The sequence below is a fragment of the Podarcis tiliguerta genome (genome assembly GCF_965153285.1).
Source record: "Podarcis tiliguerta genome assembly, chromosome: 9".
Taxonomy (NCBI): domain Eukaryota; kingdom Metazoa; phylum Chordata; class Lepidosauria; order Squamata; family Lacertidae; genus Podarcis; species Podarcis tiliguerta.
The window spans coordinates 15,136,659-15,156,762 of NC_139542.1; the positions used below are offsets into that span (position 1 = coordinate 15,136,659).

General features: G+C 44.2%; 1 protein-coding gene across 14 annotated transcripts in view; it reads left to right on the forward strand.

The window, feature by feature from the left end:
* AFF1 (ALF transcription elongation factor 1) overlaps positions 1 to 15,316 on the forward strand; it is a 147,711-nt gene extending 132,395 nt beyond the window's left edge. For 13 of the 14 annotated variants that reach the window (XM_083398229.1, XM_083398234.1, XM_083398223.1 and 10 more), the window contains 9 exons: positions 13 to 280; positions 3,554 to 3,645; positions 4,801 to 4,864; positions 6,457 to 6,593; positions 7,000 to 7,071; positions 8,015 to 8,108; positions 9,008 to 9,051; positions 10,044 to 10,273; positions 11,494 to 15,316. In XM_083398229.1, coding sequence (XP_083254355.1) covers positions 13 to 280; positions 3,554 to 3,645; positions 4,801 to 4,864; positions 6,457 to 6,593; positions 7,000 to 7,071; positions 8,015 to 8,108; positions 9,008 to 9,051; positions 10,044 to 10,273; positions 11,494 to 11,615 — 1,123 coding nt within the window. In that variant the 3' untranslated portion in view covers positions 11,616 to 15,316. Of the gene's footprint in view, positions 1 to 12; positions 281 to 3,553; positions 3,646 to 4,800; positions 4,865 to 6,456; positions 6,594 to 6,999; positions 7,072 to 8,014; positions 8,155 to 8,718; positions 8,969 to 9,007; positions 9,052 to 10,043; positions 10,274 to 11,493 lie in introns of those variants that run through there. The other variant, XM_083398227.1, reaches the window with a different exon arrangement.
* Positions 15,317 to 20,104: the final 4,788 nt, after the last annotated feature.

Consider the following 20,104-nt stretch of genomic DNA (forward strand, 5'->3'; position numbering starts at 1 on the left):
CGCCCTCTCCAGGATTTCAAAGCCATCAGTAGAGACACAAAGACAAGAGATGCCACTGCCGCCGCTGCCGCCTCCACCGCCGCCGCCGCCACCGTTGTCTCCTGCGCAGAAACCAGCCAAGATGGCCCAGAAGAGGCCAAAGAATGAAAGCGGTGCCTGCAGCCAGCCTCCTGGTCTCAGTATCAGCACTGCCAAGAGCAAGGAAAGCCACAAGGATTCTTCATCCTCCAAGCACAGGAAACTGGAGGGGAAGCCTTCCGAAAGCTCAAAAAGCAACAAAGTAGGTGTCAATGACAAATTCGCAGTTGGTGCCTTTGATGATGACCTCTTCCTTACAGTGCTTGACCTTGGGCTGCTCCGGGGAGAAGGTTTCAAATACTTATTTGGGGGGCATTTTAAGGCTTGCTCCAGTCTCCCAAGCAGCCCGTAATATTATTAACTGTTTGGTGCAAGAGCTGTCAGTCTGGGAACTGCCTCTACTGTATATACTTTCCCCTTTTCAGTGAGTTTCCCATTCAACATTTTCTGCCTAGTTTATTTGTGTCTCTTTCCCCCCTGGTGGAGCAAGCAGGCTGATGTTACTTATACCATAAACCACTCTGTCGTGACAGGTGGTATATAAATTTAATAATAAACGAATAATACTGAAGTGTTTAAAAATACATTCATCGTGTTGCAGGTTCACTCCCTGGTATCACATATTATACATATATATATATATATATATATGCAGGTTTTGGTGTCCTCGGGTGTCTTCCCGTGTAAAAGTTGGGGTGTCTAGGCGACGTTTCGACGAGGTCTCACTCGTCATCTTCAGGCTGGTGCTTTCGGCTTCTTGTTACTGGAACAGAGCAGGATCTCAGTGTTTGAGTTCCTATAAATACTGTTGAGGAGGTGTGGTGTATAGCCTCCAATGTTCTGGGCAGAGAGGAGGTTCCCAGGCTAGTGTGCCTTTTCTTCTTTTGTTCCTTAATTACTTGAGGGATATCTTGAGTGATTTCTTGAGTGATTTCCTGAATCCCACTTAGGTGGGTCATTAGGTGTGGATTAGTTGCTAAAGCCTTCGTGTCTTGAACTCTTGAACTTTGTGAAGAGTTTTTCTGAGAAGATGGCTGTACTGCACTTGGTTGTGCTCTGGCTTGGCTTCGTGTATAGGGGCGAGTTGTGGTTTTGTGGCCTGTGCCAGCCAGATCTGTGTAGGGATTGCAGGGCATAGCCCTCCTTCCTTATATCAAGGGCACTACAGATAAAATTAGCAAAATCCTCCATAAACACAATATCAAAACAGCCTTTTGCACCAACCAAAAAATAGCCAATATCCTCAGAAACCCCAAGGATAAAATTCAGTTGGAAAACCAAGGGGTCTATGAAATACCCTGCAAAGTCTGCCCAGCCACGTACATTGGACAAACAAACAGACGAATAAATGCACGGATCGCAGAACACAAGAATGCCGTCAAAAAAGAAGAAAAAACTTCCTCTCTTTTCCAACACATGAAAGAAACAGGACACGAAATTAATTTTGCAGATTCCAAATTGCTCTTTAACATGGAACATCACCACAAGAGAATAATCATGGAAGCCATCGAGATAGAGAAACACCCTCACAACATGAACAAGCGTGACGACACATCCCGCTTGCCAGACATCTGGAAATTAGCCCTCCCCACAAAATCTGACACCAGATCCAGAGGCACACAGAACGCCATCACCAATCAACCACACCAGACCCAAACCCAGACCCTCTCCACAGATAAATTACAGACACCATCCAGTAGCCAAACCAGGGTGGCACCTCCGGATGCTGCACCCCCCTGCAATCCCTACACAGATCTGGCTGGCACAGGCCACAAAACCACAACTCGCCCCTATACACGAAGCCAAGCCAGAGCACAACCAAGTGCAGTACAGCCATCTTCTCAGAAAAACTCTTCACAAAGTTCAAGAGTTCAAGACACGAAGGCTTTAGCAACTAATCCACACCTAATGACCCACCTAAGTGGGATTCAGGAAATCACTCAAGAAATCACTCAAGATATCCCTCAAGTAATTAAGGAACAAAAGAAGAAAAGGCACACTAGCCTGGGAACCTCCTCTCTGCCCAGAACATTGGAGGCTATACACCACACCTCCTCAACAGTATTTATAGGAACTCAAACACTGAGATCCTGCTCTGTTCCAGTAACAAGAAGCCGAAAGCACCAGCCTGAAGATGACGAGTGAGACCTCGTCGAAACGTCGCCTAGACACCCCAACTTTTACACGGGAAGACACCCGAGGACACCAAAACCTGCATTCCTGTACCCGTGAAAATCTACGAAAGCATATATATATATATATATATATATATAATTTAAATTTAAATACCACTTTTCATTTAAAGTGTACCAAAGCCTTGTACCGCATAGCTCAAAATACAGTAATTGAATAATGAATGGGTTGTTGTAGCAAAGTTATCCTGATCTAGGAAAGATTGTAGCTTGTATACCAATCCAAAGTTGGTACATAATCCATTTATGGAATTCATTGCTCCAAGTTACGATGATGGCCACCACCTAAAATGGCTTTTTATAAAGCATGGCATAGATTCATTGAGGGAGGGGGTCTGTCTGTGGCTGTTGACCATGATAGATAAATAGAATATCCATGTTTCAGTGCGTTGTACCTTGTAGTAGCATCTAGCAGCCAAAAGAAGGGTAGGATTGATGTTTTCAAGCCCTGCTTGTGCAGTTTCCAGAGGCATCTAGCTTGCTCCTTGGGACAGTGCTGGACTAGCTAAAACCTTGGCCTGATCCAGCAGAGGTTTCTTTCTCTTTTTTGACTGTTCCCTTCTGTCAGGAAGTACAACTGGAGAGGCAGAACCATTGCTGTGCAATTTGGCTTCAAATAGTGTTGGAAATGAGGCCATCGTTCTTTTCTTTCGCTTTTTAAAACAGATTTCTTCATAGTTCTTTTCCAATATGCATTCCAATTACACTTACAGCAAGGAAGAGCAGTGAAGAAAATAAACCCTTAAACCCTGCTCCCAAATGGGAGGGTCTGGATTTGTTGTAGCAGTGTGTTATTGATCAACTGATCAATCGGTTATTTGAGTTTGTTTGTTGTTCGCAAATGTTAAGTTAAATGTTTCGCTGCTTTAGAAGCAAGGACAATTCTGCTAGCTAACCTTCAGAACCACATTTTTCAGACCTCTCTGAGCGTAAGCTTAAGAACTGCTGTCACCTGCATCCAGCTGAAAAAGAATTCAGAGGCTGTTCACCCATCAGCAGCCGTATTACTTCCTAACACTAGATGCAAATTCATGCTCACTTGGGGCTTTTGAATCAAAGGGGTTGGGGGGAGAGTCCGTGACTTATTCTTTTCCACCCTCTAGAAAATATTCAGCCTGTTGGAACATTTCTAGTCAGAAGCTAAGTTTCCTCATCATGCTCTGTTAAAAAATGAAGTGAAAAGAGATGTTCTGGTACATGCTCATATTGGAAAGGAAAAGTTTTGATGTAGCTATTTTTCCCCTGAGTACATATCTGATGCCTTTCCTCTTTTGACTTCTCAGAGATCTGCAGACGATGTTCCAAATCCTTTCCCAGTGCCTTCTTTGCCAAATGGTACCTCCAAGCCAACCAAACCTCAGGGCAAGCCGCACAAGTAAGAATGCAATTTCTGTTCCTCTCTGGTTAAGTTCTCTTTTGAGTTCTCCTTTTACCTTTCTTGTTTTCTTCTCTTGTCAACAACCTAGCCTGCCGTTCTCTGAAACAAAAAATCTTGTTTTTTTAAAGTCTCCCTTACCCCACCAAAGTCTAGATAGATGTCATTTTGCTTCTCCATTCAAACTTTCCCCTCATATGGCTTGTACACATGGACCCCTCAATTTATTTTTACAGTAGTCTAAATTTTCAAAGGTTATATATGATAGCAACAGTGAGAATTAGAACCAAGAGGATGTTGTGTATCCTTTCTCTTATATTTCAAGCAAGGAAGCATGACTGAAACTATGGCATATGAAGGTGTTAGAACTCTGTGGTGTATCTCTTGAAAATTCAGGAGCGTGGGTTGCTTTTTCAAGTGTCTCTCCCGTTTTTGTTTTTGTTTTAAAAAAATCATTGCACATATAAAATTAGCATACTGGGGAGAGAAGTTTAGCATTGTTCTCTCCCTCATGCTAGTTTATTGAATGCAGGGAGCCTTTTAGTTGGAGAAGCATGGAGACATCACACATAAAGATCTCTATCTCTATGTCTTGATAAGTATTAGGCAAGTACAGTGGTGCCTCGCAAGACGAAAAGAATCCGTTCCGCGAGTCTTTTCGTCTTGCGTTTTTTTTGTCTTGCGAAGCAAGCCCATTAGCGGATTAGCGCTATTAGCGCTATTGGCAGTTTAAGGGCTATTAATGGCTTTTTAAGGCTTAAGGGATTAGCGGTTTAGCTGCTAAAAGGCTCTTAGCAGCTTAGCGCTTCAGAAAAAGGGGTTGGGGAGCGGAAAAAAAACCTCAAAAATTTTCGTCAATTTTCGTCTTGCGAAGCAAGCCCATAGGGAAATTCGTCTTGTGAAGCGCCTCTGAAAATGGAAAACCCTTTTGTCGTGCGGGTTTTCCGTCTTGCGAGGCATTCGTCTTGCGGGGCACCACTGTAGGTAGTTTCTTTGGTGTAAAAGAGCTAAGTTCATTAATGCATGTTAAGAGGTTTGACTAATTCATCCTGTGCAGAGCAAAAGCATGTACATTTTTCAAAACTAGTATTTCATTTACTTTTTTAAAAACAACAACAACTGAAAAATCGCATTCTGTCTTGTGTCTCACTTCAGACAACATCCAGTGGAATTTCACTTAAACGAGGCCAAAAGGTTGAGGCACAAAGCCGACACAATGGTAAGTGCTCTGACTTAGTGCTGGATGCAAGAAAGTTTGCCCAAAGTTCTGAGCAGCGGGATAACTAAACTCCCTTCTACTTAATTAAAGTGTAGAAATTCTGTGGTTGGAACTCATTTCCTGCATTTGCTCAATCTGGGCTTCAGTGTTATGGTTCACGACACGAACAGCTTGCGTTACTCAGGCCTGGTGCTCTGTGATGGTCTTCTGTGGCAGGGGAGGCTACTTCCCTTTGGCCTCTGTGGTCTTGGCAAGGCATTAACAGCACCAAGAGAGCTTGGCTTGGGACATAATTTCCGTTCCGTCATTCCCCACCCCCACTTCAACTCTGCTTCTCCAACAGTCTTTTTAGACATGAGCTGTTTATACCATTCTGTCCACTGCTTTTTAAAATATGGGGGGATATTCAGAAGTGGTGTACCCCACATTGTGGTGGTGTACAGCCCATTCTGCTACCTCATTCTGAAGGCTACAAAGTTCAGTTCTGGGTTTGGTTTCTGGTTGTTGCTTGGAGTGGGACAGAATATAGGGAATAGTCACTTAAGACATGTTTGCTACTCAAGTCACATAGCACAGTCTTCCCCGACTTACTGCGCATCATTTGCTTTTGGACTACAAGTCCCATCAACCCCAGCCATCTATTTGGGATGTTCTGAAAGGGCATAGCAACATGCTGTCAAGTTGCTGACATTTGCCAGCACCAGTGTGTGCATACATGGACTTTGCTTACTCAATTATGAAAGTAAATTCTTTGCTTTCTAATAGCCCCTGGTCCTTCCCTTCCCTCCTGCTTTGAAAAAGCTAAAAAGCTTTTTGCTGATTAGAGAAAGCTAGGCTGGTTGCATAACGCCATTTACCTTAAGCAGCAGTAATGAGTTCTTCCCTCTTAGATGCGCCAGTTTCTGAGTGCATTGTGTTCCACTGGATGATTTAATCATGCTTAACAGCAAGAAGTGAATAGATATGGTGCTTCAAAATATATGTGCGTTCTTTGAAATGGTCTTGTTAAACTTTTGCACAGCTCTGTTCCGTTCCATTCTTGGAACCCACCTCTGCCCAGTTGTTCCAGGTGTTTTGGGCATGGATTACAAATGCGTTGCCCGTGGGTCACATGCACCCAGAGAAGCCATCCCTGGAGACTGCTGGGTCCCATCCCCCTGCCCCCTCTTAAATTTGGCCTGGGGGAAAAGCCTCCCATTGGCTCCAACAGAAATATTTTTTATCAATCCTAATTGTTAGCAGTGGGTGGCCTTCCTGGAGACTGAAACTGGAGGGAGGAAAGCTTAACTCTTGTCTCCCTAGCTGCAGTAAACCACCCTAGCCTCCCAAGAAAATTAAGCTTGGGGGGGGGGGGGGAAATCACTGAAGGAAGACTTCAGATTGTTGCTTGTTTGCAGTAAACAAACCATAGCTAAGCATGTTAAGTGTGTATGTGGGCGTTAAAGGGGGAGCAGGAGGAATGCCTTCAAATGGAAATCGGCTGGCATCATGAGGCTAGAGGTTCCCATGTCAAATTCTTGGCGTCAGTCCAAATGATTGCACAGAGCATTGAACCCTTGTTAGTTGACCATCGTTTGTCTTCTCTCCAACAGACAGATGACATTGGAAAGGCCTTCAAGTACTTGGATGCTGCCCTATCCTTGATTGAGTGTGGCATTGCCATGGAATCCGATCCCCTCTCACCAAAGCCAGCCTATAGCATGTTCGCAGAGACCATAGACCTCATCAAGTAAGTGGGACACCCCTTCCTTGCCTGGTAATAAGCACGTCCCCTTATGCTCACACTCCCAATTTCTACTCTTCCTACACTGGGGGCCTTCCCCCTACCCTCTTGCACTTTTTGCATTGGCGAAGGACCTGAGGTCAGAAGTGGCGCCATTACGAAACAGAGAAATCTACAGCTATATACTTTTCCTTTGAAGATAGCAGGTGGGATATCTAAATGAGAAAAAAATAAGTAAGCCCATGCAATTTAGAAGCCCTCCCCCATTCCACCCTGAGCCAAATAATCAGTTTTCTAAATCGGCACTGTTTCCTCAATGTCAGCAGGACTATCTGGAATCAGTAAGCAAGTCAGGATGTATGTTTTCATTATTAAAAACAGCCATTTATTTTATTTTATTGCTTTCTCACAGATTCATAATGACATTAAAATACTTTGCGGACTCTTCAACAAACACGCATGAAAAAATCTTCATTGTTTTTTGGTGAGTGGATCTTCTGTTTTCAAGTGTTCTAGTTTGAGAAATAAGGTGGGGGGGGGGATATTTTAAAAGAAAAAGATAGGTACATTAAGTCCAGTGGATTCAAGTTATGTGAAAGGAGATTCTGACTAAACCTTAGAAAGAACTTTCTGGCAGTGATAGCCGTTCGACAGTGGAATGGGCTCCCTTAGGAGGTTGTGGACTCTCCTTCATTATGGCCGTCTGTCATGGATGGTTTTGTTGCGATTCCTGCATTGCAGGGGGCTGGACTAGATGACCCCTGGGGTCCCAACTCTATAGTTCTATGATAAACTGATAATGTAGGAAAAACCCTTATTTTTACCCAGTGTACGATACCATTAAAAGGAAGTTAGGATATCATTTTTTTTGTCTTCTGTGTTTTACATTGTTTCTTAAAACAGCAAATTAATTTTTAAAAATGTAGCGAGAGCGATACAGAATTATTTTAAAGATTGTCAAGAAACTGTATGTGACACCCATTTGGAAAAGTGGGATATAAAACCACCCCCAGCTCCCAATTTCCCCACCAGCCCTGGCTTCACTGGGTTGCCATGAAAATGCCCTCACTATTTTAGAGTGGCTGGGGAAACCCAGCCAGAGGGATGGGGTATAAGTAATAAAACTATTATTTTTTTATATTTTGTTTTCATGTGGAGAGGTTATAGCACAGTGGTTGAGCATATGCTTTGCATGCCCCAAGTCTTGAGTTCTGTTCAGCTTCAGGACAGTAGCAGATCCCATACTTTGCAGTTCTTCGGTTCAGCCCCCAGCACACCTGGTTAAAAGACTCAGTCAGCAGAGGGTGGGAGAGATCTCTTTCCATCTTGGGGAGATGCTGTCAATCAGTGCAGACAGTAATGAGCTAGGTGGACCAAAGGTCTGATAAGTTAGCTTCATATGCTCAGTGTTGGTTGTGTTTTCACAGCATGCGCTGCCAAGCCATTCTGTACATGGCAATGTTTCGCTACAAGAAGGACACAGCAATAAAGTATTCCCGGACCCTTATTGAACACTTCAAGGTAGAGAATGAAAATGTCGTGCATCGTATTTTGGAAGGGACTTGGGGTTGGTTCTAATGCAGCTTCAGAACTTAATTTAGAAATAAAAACAGAAGCTTTGTGACATCAGTCTTTGGGTCAGATCCAACAATAGTTTGTGGGCAATTTGCACTGAATATCACTCTGCTTTATTTGCGTGAGCATTATAACATTGAAGCGGCAACCTCATGCAATATCATAGCTCCCTTTCCCATGACATGGTGTCTCTCTCCCCCCACCCCCCGTGTTGTTCCTTTTTCTCTTTTATTCCAAAAGGATAATAGGGATCTTGTAAATCGCTCACAAGGTAGTGTGCTAACATGAGGATACCGCTGTATAATCTGGCCAGTGGACATACTGTCAGAACAGACTCTTGGTTCTAAGTTCAGAAGTAACACTGCTAATAAAAGATTTATCAGACCCAGAAGGATTGTGCCTGCATTGCTTTCCCTCCCATTCTAGCCTCCCTTCTCTTGCAAGACTTGCTGCAAGACTCCTGATTTGTTGAACCACAGTTTCCAAGCACATTAAAACTACAGTTCACAGATCAGGATTGCAAGCTGCAATTTGATCCTGGTTTGCTAGACCAAAGTTTCCCAGTTTGGACATAACAGGAAACTGTGTTTTAACAAACCCCCCAAGATTTACATTGAGGCAAGTGAATGAGGGTGTGTGTAGGCACAAGACTCATTCTCACGTCAGACAGACCTTAGGTTACCATTGCTTACCCTACCCAATCCAGACAATTCTCTTAGAAGAAACAGACCTCAAACAATATGAATACATAGCATCTTACAAGGCGTAGTTAAAAATGCAGTGTTGGAACTGGTTGCAAGTTGGTGTCAAATGTGAACTGAGTAGAATTCCATTTCTTGTTTCAGAGTTCTTCTAGAATTACACAAGCACCTTCTCCGTGTGTTGCCAGGTAATACTGAAATCTATATCCTTCCCTTGTTACAAAAGGTTGAAACCTGATTTTGAAATAATGAAAGTTTCACGCTGTACCTACATGGGAAGTTTAAGGCTGGTTTAGTGTCAAGAGGGGGAATTGGGGATTTCTGATGGCTTTTCCTCCTGAAGCTTTTAAGCTCCAAACCTATGCTGACTTATTTAGAAGGAATGTTCACTGAACAGACTAGGAATGGCTTCTGAGCAGATGTGTAAAAGATGGCTCTGCCATCCTTTTCCCTCAAGTCTGATCAATCTATTAATGTGATGGAAGAGATATTGGGCTGTGGAACTCTTGGCCTAGATTCCACTTCAGCACTCAAGTTCACTAGATGGAAAGCACACTTGCTTAAGGCCTTCTCTTCCACCCATTTACATTGTTGGAGGTGATATAGGAGGTGAAGTTTGAGTCTTGCCATTTTAAATTTAATGCCACAACAGCCCCTGCCATTGCGTTTCTGCTCCCCAACTGGAATTAGCCACCCAGTGAACCACTGCTCCCCTCAGCTGATAGGAACACTGCTTAGTTAGACCACTCCTGTCAAGAGTTCCTTGCAGAAGCTGTGGCAAATAAGATTTGAACTGGCTGTGTTTGACTCTTACGCACAATAAGGCAATGAATGACTGATTGTATGATGGTGGCTCCCAACTGTTCAGGTTCTTAGCTGAAAACTGCATATTAACGAACAAAGCAAGTATTCAGCCTTGGGGTCTGAGTGTACAGTGGAGGCCATGTGTGTGAGAAGAACAGAATGCCAGAACACATCTTTCCATAGATGTCTTTTTCAAAAAAGGCAAGTGGGACCATTGCAGCTCCCAGCGCTTCTGTTTAGTATTCCAGTTGGCCATGGCTTCTCCCAGGACATCCCATTCCATTCCCCTTCCAGCCCTGTTTGCTTAAAGATAATGAAACTCCGCTCCTGAATTCACTGATGGTATATATGGCAATTCTTGTGTTTTGTCCTTCAGGAGCATAGGCACACCGTCCCCTCTTTCCCCGATGCCCTCTCCAGCCGGCTCTGTGAGCTCCCAGACAGGTTCCAGCGCCAGCAGCTGCGGAAGTGGAAGCATTGGCTCCTCGGTCAACGTTCCTCACTTCATCCCAACCATCACTTCTTCCTTTGTTGGCATCACTTCTTATATTCTCTATGCCTACGATTTCTGGGAACAAGCTGATGTTTTGGCCAGGAAGAATAAGAGTAAGGCTTTTTGTTTTCCTGAGTTTCTACTGACATAGTCCATGCAGCACCCTGAGGCTTTGCTTTTCCTTGGGAGGCCTATTTTGCACATTATTTGGCAAGATTGTTATGGGGAGCATCATAAATAAGCTCAGTGGCATCTGGGAGCTAAGGCAGAGGGCCATTCCCAGTTCTGCTACCTGATACCCTGGAAGAGCTGCTGCCAGCCCAAAAGGCAAGCGGACAGTAGTAACTGTTTCTGCCTGCCCTTTTGAAATAAAATACATAGCAGTTAGTTTCATCTAGCACTGGTCAGAATGCATGGAATCCTAAAAGACAGAAGTAAAGACAAATGTGGCAGTCATTAAGTAAGCAAAGCAGGAAACTAATTTTAAGTGGTCTCTTGGTAAAGAGCCAATGCAAGTCAAATTAGGTAGAGTTGTCTTATGGCTGGTGGACGTTTAATCTCTGGTCCTCCTAAAATTGAAACGACATGTTCAGGCTCTGCTTGTCTCTGGCGACAACCTTGGGGTGCAGAATATCTGCACTATTGTCTAATTCACTTCCTGTTACTGGGAACTTGTAAGTCACCAAGATTTATTGGGTGAGGGGGGTTATAGTCACCTTTCTTTGCTCCTTGATAATATTCCTAGGAGGCAGAATAGTATGTTCTCCATGTTCTTAAAAAATAAGAAAACAAAATCAAAATCATGTACCAGGGAAAGCTGGGTTCAGTTTGAATCAGATTAAGTACATTAGCACAGTTTCATATAATTCATATAATGTACTTTGTTTCTCAGTCATACTGTGAAGCAAGGAGCTCTGCAGGGTGCTGGGGAAACTGCCCCCCCCAAAAAAAATATTTTTAAGCATCCAAGCATATCTTTCTTAATCTACATCTGGACTAGGAAGATGTTTTGGGGTTCAAATGCAAGCTGAGATTCCTGTGGAACTGAATTTTGCTCCTAATACCAAGTATTACGTGCTGTGGGGTTTGGGTCCCCCCCCCTGCACTGCTGCAGAACTGGAGCAGGCAGATAAGTGCTGCCTGTAAACAGCTATGGTGAAAACACTGCCCATGAAGGTCTTTAAGAGTGAGGTACTTTCAGCTAAGCATTTAGGCAGCTTGAACAATGCCTCCTATATTTCTGCCGAACCCTTTCCATGCCTGAGCTGTGCAGACTGCAAGGAGCCAAACGTGTGACGCCAGATTTCCTCTTTTCTCTTTCTCTCCCTCTCAGAGTTTTTCTCCGAGCTCAGTGCTGCCGCCTGCCCTCTCTCGCTGAACAGCAGTATGATCGAACTGGTACACTACACCCGCCAGGGTTTGCAGTGGCTGAGACTGCAACCAAGTACGCCTTAACTGGTGCTTTGAGGAGAGAGACCCTTGCCTTGGACTCTTTGCACTTTGAAAAGCCTCCGAAAACAGCCTGGTTGGCTGGCTTGTTGGGATTTATAAGCACCTGGAACAAGGAAGGATGGAGCTTGGTGGAAGGGGATCTGGCGCCACTGGAAAACTTTAAGGACTATATTTGCTACGGTGCCAATAGGCCACCTGGAAGATAAGAAGTGGAGAAGAGGCCTCAAAAGTGGAGGGTGCCTTTCTTTCTTTCTTTCTTTTTTTCAAAGGACAAAGTGCAATGTTCTCTTTTTCATTTCTCTTTTTCCCGTCATGGTTCAATGTGTCAATGGTCTATAAACATTTCGTTACATGAATAACCAGCAGGACAAAAAAACAAAATGAAAAAAAAAAGAAGTACACACATGAAGAAGTGCCGGTGAGAAGGAAAACCGTCTCCCAAAGAATTTTCTGCAACACCTCAAAGGATGCAATGTCCATGGGCCCAGCGTAGGCTTCACATTTGTTTGCCTCTCTTCTCTCCCCCCTTTTCTTTTAAATGTAAACCACAAAATGCAATCTGTAGCATGTATTCTTGTTCCTGGAGGGCGGGATGGACAGAGACTCACAAAGGAAGCAGGGTTATCCAGCAGCACGACCCCAACTTTGTTTAAATACAAAATGGCAAAGCTATCTTCCTCCTTCCCTCTCTCTCTCCACTTGCCAGCCGTAGCTATTTGTTGCACTACTACCCTCCCCCCCCCCACACTTTGATGGGTGGGCTTGTAGCTCGTGTCAGGCATACCCAGATTCTGTAGCTGGCCTGCCCAGCCCCTGCCTCTTCCCTGGTTTCCTTTCTACCTGTGCTGACAGTAGTGTGCCAGTCCCAGCTGTCATGGTTTTGCAGCCATGTGTGTGGGACATTGACAATCTTGTATGGGAAACAGGAAATCTGGGACTGTGTTGTCAGAAGCCTCTTGTGAATAGAGGATGCACAGTGTAGGTATGTTTACCCCCTCCCTATGGGGTGGCAAGGTGGGGGTGGGTGGGCTGGCTTCCCCTCCCCTCCAAATTTAGTTGAGCAATACTGCACTAATGAATTGAACTGGAATTGCTTGCAACTGCTGTCTTCAGTACTTTAAAAAACGCCGTTCTTTCAGTTCCCCTGTAGTCCATACAGTGGACGCACGCGACGTTTCAGCAAAGGGGTTTGGTCTCGGTCTTACAGGGCAAGCGCAGTTCATGGTGGCTCTTTTGCACAAGCAGGAATCTGAGGAGTCCCTGGCTAGCACAGGAAAAGAGGAGTTGGGCAGTCAGGAGGGCTCATACTGGCTGTAGCAAGATTATTTTTCAGTTTTCGATCCTTAAAGCAGAAGGAACTTCGTAGCACGCCATCTCACGGTCTCTGAAATGGCTGGTTCGGTTTTTGTTTGCACTGGTTATTGATGCCCAACTTCCATGTCTACTGGCGAGTATGACACCTGACCGTAAGATTTGGCATAACCCCTTCCTTTTTAAAATACTTCCATTTCCTCAACAGTAACCTATCGGTTTGGCCAATTTTCAATCCACGTTCAAGGAGAGTAAATGGCAATTGTCTTAGATTCGTAAGCATATCCTCTTGTGTCTTTATAAAAGTCCCAATTGAAGAGAGGGGCTTCAGGACTGTAGCGCCTCTGGCCTATTTACTGCTCTCTGTTTAGTCTAAAACTCATTAAGGACCCATTTTTCTGTTCTCCTCCCAACTTGTGCCTTAACTGTCCCATTTGCTCCTGTCATCACCAGGCTTTATGACAGAGCAGTGGGAATCTCTTCCAAATAAACTGTGCTTGAGTGCGGCATCACAGTTTCCTTTACAGCTGACTCCTGATATTAAAATGTCAGTCTGACATTCTTACATGTTTGTCCCATATAAAACTGCCCTGCAGCATTGAAGCAGTATTCCTGTTTAGAAGGACCTGTTATGTACTTGTAGGGTTTGCTAAAATGTCAATGGACCTCATAGCTTCTGTGATTCAATAGTAGGGTGTATTCCTGCAGCTCCCCTCTGGGAACACAGCCCTGCAAAAGTTCAGCATGGAAAGTTGAAGCCTTAGTTGATTTCAGGGAAAAGCCACTTTCTCCAATGGGGAGCAAGTTCCAGATTTTCATCCCAGTTTAATGTTGTTCCTTAGGGTTGAACTAGACTTGGGGCAGACAGCCAGGATCTTCATTGAAGTGTGGCAGAATAGTCCACGGAGGGCACAACTTGTCTGGCACCCTGCTTTTTTGGTGCAATGCAGCCGGAGGAGGGAAGAGTTTAGCAATGTCCCATGCCTGCCCCACCCCTGGCTCTTCACACTCCCCCTGCCCCTCCTCTGCTTTGGGGCTGCTGGGCAGACCCGGGCCACCAAATTCCAGAGCTTCTATTGAATGCTTAGCTCCTTACACGAGCAGGTTCCAATCAGAAATGATGTGGAAAAGGAGGCAACTCCAAATATCAGGTGCTTGCCCTTTCCTGGGAAAGGACACACAAAGCAATTATGGTTGCGCCCAGGTGTCTTATGCTAGTGAGCTATTGGGTCCGGCCAAGAAGCAAATGCACACTAAACTCATTTTGTTTCTCTTTTCCAAATCATGTCCCTCTCTTCTGACTGGTTGACAGCTGTAGTCTCAGGACTGGCTTTCTCTTCCTTTCTCTGCTCCCCTCTCCCGGCCAAATGGCATCAGCCAGCCGCTGCTGCCGTTTGCCTTGTTGCTGCTTTTGCTCTGTTAAAACACACCCTGAGCTTAAGAATCCCCGGTTGTCAAGGGACCCACTTTTTGACCTGCTTGTTGAGCACTTTATCCAAGGGGTAGTGATCATTGGTTCCTGTGTAATCCATTTATGCTGCTGACTTTATATTACCGTTTGTGGGGTGATGCAAAGATGAGCAGCAAAGAACATAGGCTTTTCCCTCCTCCTCCTTCAACCAACCAATGAACAGAAAGATTCCAATCTGATTTGGTCCAGGAATGTCCTATTCCAAAACCAAACAAGAGCACAGCTTCCCTCTTAACGTTCACAGAAGCTAAGCTGAATTACGTGTGACATGTTCTGCAATTTCTTTTTATTTTACATGCAGTTGCAAAGAAGCAGTTGGTCTATGGGGAATCACGCTTAGGAAGCTTATAACCTCTTGACTTTTTTTTTTTAATGTTATTAAAGAAAGATCAGTTGAAGAATCAGAGAAAATGTCATTTCACCCCCTTTCCAGACTCTGGTACCCCAGATGTTGATGGAACTGCCATTGATTTCAGCCAGGGCCTGGGGCCCAGCCTATCTAAGGAGCAAGAAGTAAATTTGTTTTGCCATTTTAAACACAGGTCAATGGAGCTGTGTACTTAAAGCAGCCTCCTTTCCCAGATGATATTTATTTAGAATTATAATTAATGTATTTAAATTGCCAATGTTCTATATGTCTAAGATACCATTATTTAATAATTTTGAAAGTTCCATTGACACTGGAGATGTGGACTGAAAGATTGATGACAATTTTATTTTTAAAGGGCGTTATCTCTTGCCCTCCCCCTCCTCCCTCCTTAGTTTCTTTATATATAAAAAAGAACTCTACATTAAAATTTATTATAGGGTGTTGTATCTCCCATTTGTAAATTACATTTTCTGCCCTGTATATTGGTGGTATTTCCAGGTTGATTTGTTAAATTCATGTGGGGTAATAAAATAAATATTAAATGAAACAGCATTTTTCTTGAGAGTCGGTGTGGAAATATTTTTAAGCCATTAACACCTCTGGTATTGGTCTCGAAAAAAAACAACAAAATGCCACCAGTGATGATATACTGGTAGGGTAGCAAGCTTCTGAACTGAATAGAATGCCAGCGCCTCAACTTTCAAAGAGAAGAATTCTGTATTGTTTCAATGCCTGGATCTCTGAAAATTCCAATAATAGCAGTGGTGTCGAGAAAAGATGCCACGAGAATCCTTCAAGAAAGCCCTGCACAGCTTGCACCCCTCTAAACTGAATACAGTCCCTGCCCCAGCAAAAAACAAAAGCTGACCTGAACTTCCTGTTTTGTTGCCTGCCTGCGTTTCAGGCCAGTATTAGCCTCCAGTATGTGGGTAAAAGCCTCAGCGCCTAGGGCTTGCCGATCGAAAGGTCGGCGGTTCGAATCCCCACGGCGGGGTGCGCTCCCGTTGCTCGGTCCCAGCGCCTGCCCACCTAGCAGTTCGAAAGCACTCCCGGGTGCAAGTAGATAAATAGGGACCGCTTACTAGCGGGAAGGTAAACGGCGTTTCCGTGTTCAGCTCTGGCTCGCCAGAGCAGCGATGTCACGCTGGCCACGTGACCCGGAAGTGTCTCCGGACAGCGCTGGCCCCTGGCCTCTTAAGTGAGATGGGCGCACAACCCTAGAGTCTGTCAAGACTGGCCCGTACGGGCAGGGGTACCTTTACCTTTACCTTATCCTTGGGCAACTGCCATGGCTCAATTACCTAGTGGGGGCTCCATTGAAACTGATACCTGCATTGGGGTATCCCTTGGTGGAGTGCCCTGTCAGCATCGCCTTTGAGCCAGTGCCACCAACTGGACTCATCTACTTCAGCCCCAACTGGGCTAGGCGAGCTGGGTAGCACTTCCAGAGACCACCTTCTACACAGGAACAGGTCAAAGTGCGGTGGACTCACAGCTTAGAGTTGTGAGCACCGGATTCACTCCAACAAGTAGACAGTCGTCGCACAGCAGAGTATAGCAAAGCATAAACGACTCGGAGAGCAGCTCTGTAGAATAACTACTTTTATTCTATCTACAACTATAATACACAAACTATGTACAGAGCTAAATGAGGTCTAAACGAAAATGCTGAACTGCAGAGTGTCTGCAGCTGCTCTTAGCAGCAACCTTATCTATACACACAATCTCTAACTCAGTCTCTCCGACACTTTTGATGTGAGGCTGGAGCAGAATAAGTAGAGAGTAGAAACCGCCCCTCCTCTCTGGAGAATCAGCAGAGAACATCAGCAGATTCTTGGATATGGGAGGGGCGAAATCTCCTCATGCCCAGCATAAATATCACTTCAGGGCACCAAACAGAGTCTCACTCCTGGCACCGCTTTGAAGGCCACAATCAGCCCTCTTATGTCACCAGGTAGCCCCAAAGACCTGGATGTTTTTGGTGGATTGGAAGGTGCAGAGACGTCATCTGGGGTTTTATCCCAGAATTACAAATGAAGCTGGTTAATTTTTAGTGATCCTAATAGTGCAAGAAGGTAACTTCTTGACTTTGCTTATGAAGTTGTTTTCAGCATTTCCTTGCTTAATACTATTGGAACCTAAAAACGTGGGTCTTTCTGGCGACTCTGCACTCTTAAAACGCAGAATATAAATCATGCATTTTTATGTTCCTGGCAGTATAACGGTGGCAGCCTGAATCCTGGAGTGCAGACTAAAAGCCAGTGGAGCTTGTTGGCTCTCAACTCTTGCATGGCTTTGGCTGGCAAAACAAAACCACTATTATATTTTACCCTCCACCTTCAGTATGTAACAACACTCTCCTCATTATGTTTTAAGATTATCACGCTGTAATTTGTCTTCATAACACTTTCTCCCCCCCCCCCCCATTGTAAGACTACTAAAACCTGCAGCTGGGAGCTTCTTAATCTAGCCCAGCAGCATTATTTTCTTTCACTAGCTCCTCACCAATTTTTATTTCTTGTCCTAAGAAAAGTACAGTGGTACCTCGGGTTACATACATTGCAGGTTACAGACTCCGCTAACCCAGAAATATTACCTCGGGTTAAGAACTTTGCTTCAGGATGAGAACAGAAACCATGCAGCAGCGGCAGCAGGAGGCCCCATTAGCTAAAGTAGTGCTTCAGGTTAAGAACAGACCTCCAGAACAAATTACGTTCTTAACCCGAGGTACCACTGTACTGGCATAGTCTTACTCTGACAGATGCCCCCAATGTCTCTGAAATGCTACTTGTAGAAAAACATATTATTCTAAGGATGGGTACAATTCAAAAGGGTAGTTCTCCCAAACACTGAATTTTGATGCGCTCCCATTCATTTCACAGGGGCTTCTGCAAGAGACAGCCCCTCTGCATTATGCCTTAAAACACTAAGCATGAAGGGACAGAAAAAGACAAAATATATAACAAAGACACCAAAAAAGAGAAAAATTCCTTCCAGTAACACCTTAGAAACCAACTAAGTTTGTTATTGGCATGAGCTTTTGTGTGCATGCACACTTTTTCAGATACTTCTTCAAGTATCTGAAGAAGTGTGCATGCACATGAAAGCTCATACCAATAACAAACTTAGTTGGTCTCTAAAGTGCTACTTGGAGCAGGAACCGGCAAGCCACTCCAGTATCCCTGCCAAGAAAACGCCATGGACAAATACAACAGGCATATGAGTGCCTGGCGTGCTCTGGTCCATGGGGTCACGAACAGACACGACTAAACAAAAACAACAAGGTGCTACTGGAAGGATTTTTTTTATTTTGTTTCGACTATGGCAGACCAACACGGCTACCTACCTGTACCAAAAGAGAGAAGAGAGCAAACCCGAAATTTTGAGAAGCAGCAGCACGTACCTAAAGCAAATGCTGAATACAAGCCAAGTGTAAGAGCCAATCTGATTATAATATATAAGCAACACAAGGTAGCTATTTCAGGAGTGGAATTTGCTGTGGAGATGGAGGTTCAAATCCCAGCTCTGCCATGAAGCATACTCTCTCTGCTAACCTCTCTCACAGGATTGTTGCAAAGATAAAACAGGATAATGCACCCCCAAGCCCCTCCATGTACATCAGCCTAGGTTCTTTGCAGCAAGAAGAGATACGAATGCGATAAGGAATCTGATACCAGAACAAGAGCCAAAGGGAAATGAAATTGATAGACAACATGAAACACCAGTGCAAGACAAACCCTTGTATATTTTGCTGATGTGCCTGTAGGAGACTTGTTTGAATTGTGTAACTCAACTGTGCAGCCACTGCAGAAAGAGACCCTGTCCTCCAAAAAATAATAATTTTATAACCTCTGTCATGTTCTCCTTCCTTTTTTCTCTATAAAGGTAAAGGGACCCCTGACCATTGGGTCCAGTTGTGGCCGACTCTGGGGTTGCAGTGCTCATCTCGCTTTATTGGCCGAGGGAGCCGGCGTACAGCTTCCAGGTCATGTGGCCAGCATGACTAAGCCGCTTCTGGTGAACCAGAGCAGCGCATGGAAACACCGTTTACCTTCCCGCCGGAGCGGTACCTATTTATCTACTTGCACTTTGACGTGGTTTCGAACTCCTAGGTTGGCAGGAGCAGGGACCGAGCAACGGGAGCTCACCCCATCGCGGGGATTCGAACCGCCGACCTTCTGATCAGCAAGTCCTAGGCTCTGTGGTTTAACCCACAGCACCACCCGCGTCCCTTTTTCTCTCTCTCTATACAAAGACTCAAATGTTTTAACATAGGGGAGTTGCTCCAGGCCCTTGATTATTCTCGTTATGGAGCAAACAAATGGTTACAACACCCACCCTCGACTCTTAACTGCATAGTTTCCTACTTAGAGCATTAATGTTCAGGGCCATTAGGTTAACAGCAGGGGAGAAGCAGATAGCCAGCCACTGAGTAGGACATATTAAAAAAACTACTGCCCCGCAAGCTGGCCCTAAGGCTTGCCTGCTTTTTCCATCCATAATCCATACTACATGTAATTTATTACCACTAACCGCCCTCAGGCCGTATGTGAATACTACTGCCTTTAAAAAAGCTGTCCTTCTGCAACAATTAAAAAGCATAAAGTTAACAATGTAGTGTTCCACACCAAAAGATTTCCCAATAGTCTCATTTGTACCAAATGTTGGATACAGGTTGAAAGCGGAGCTATACAACTGTTCTTAATCTGCTTTTTCTGGCAAAGAGAGATCAGTATGTTGGACCCTTTTAGTGTGAAAGTCTCTCTCAGAACAAGAGCACTGCAGCTGCATCTATATAATGCAAAATTGACATTCAAAACTCCGCTTCAAAGCACCGTGAAATCAGCCCTGCACATAAGCCAAAGAAGAAGAAAACCTCAACATTTAAGTACCTTTTATGAGTTCAAACAAAAGTCCTGCAACATGCATATGCTATACAGATGTAGCAGAGGCAGCTGGAGCAAAATTAATACAGGATTATGATTTGCAGAAACACTGACATGGATACATCCATTAAAAAAGTTAATTGATTGCTTAAAGCTGATTGTGCATTTGGCAAAGTCTAGAATAGGCTGTTACTATGCAATACAGGACCTTAGAATCTCTCTTGTTCCTGGTGACATTGATATTTATTGTAGTCAGAACTGGAGAAATTTTTTAATCTCCTAACCCTTCAGCACCAGGCTGAATATTTCAGATTTTTAAGAACACCAATAGTTCTTTTTCCAGTTCTGTGTACATCTGTTTTGACTTACCAAAAATTAGCACCAAATGCCAAAGAAGCCTTTGCCACCTTAGAGCCCTTCCAGCATTCCAAACTACTTCATGCATTGAGAGCAC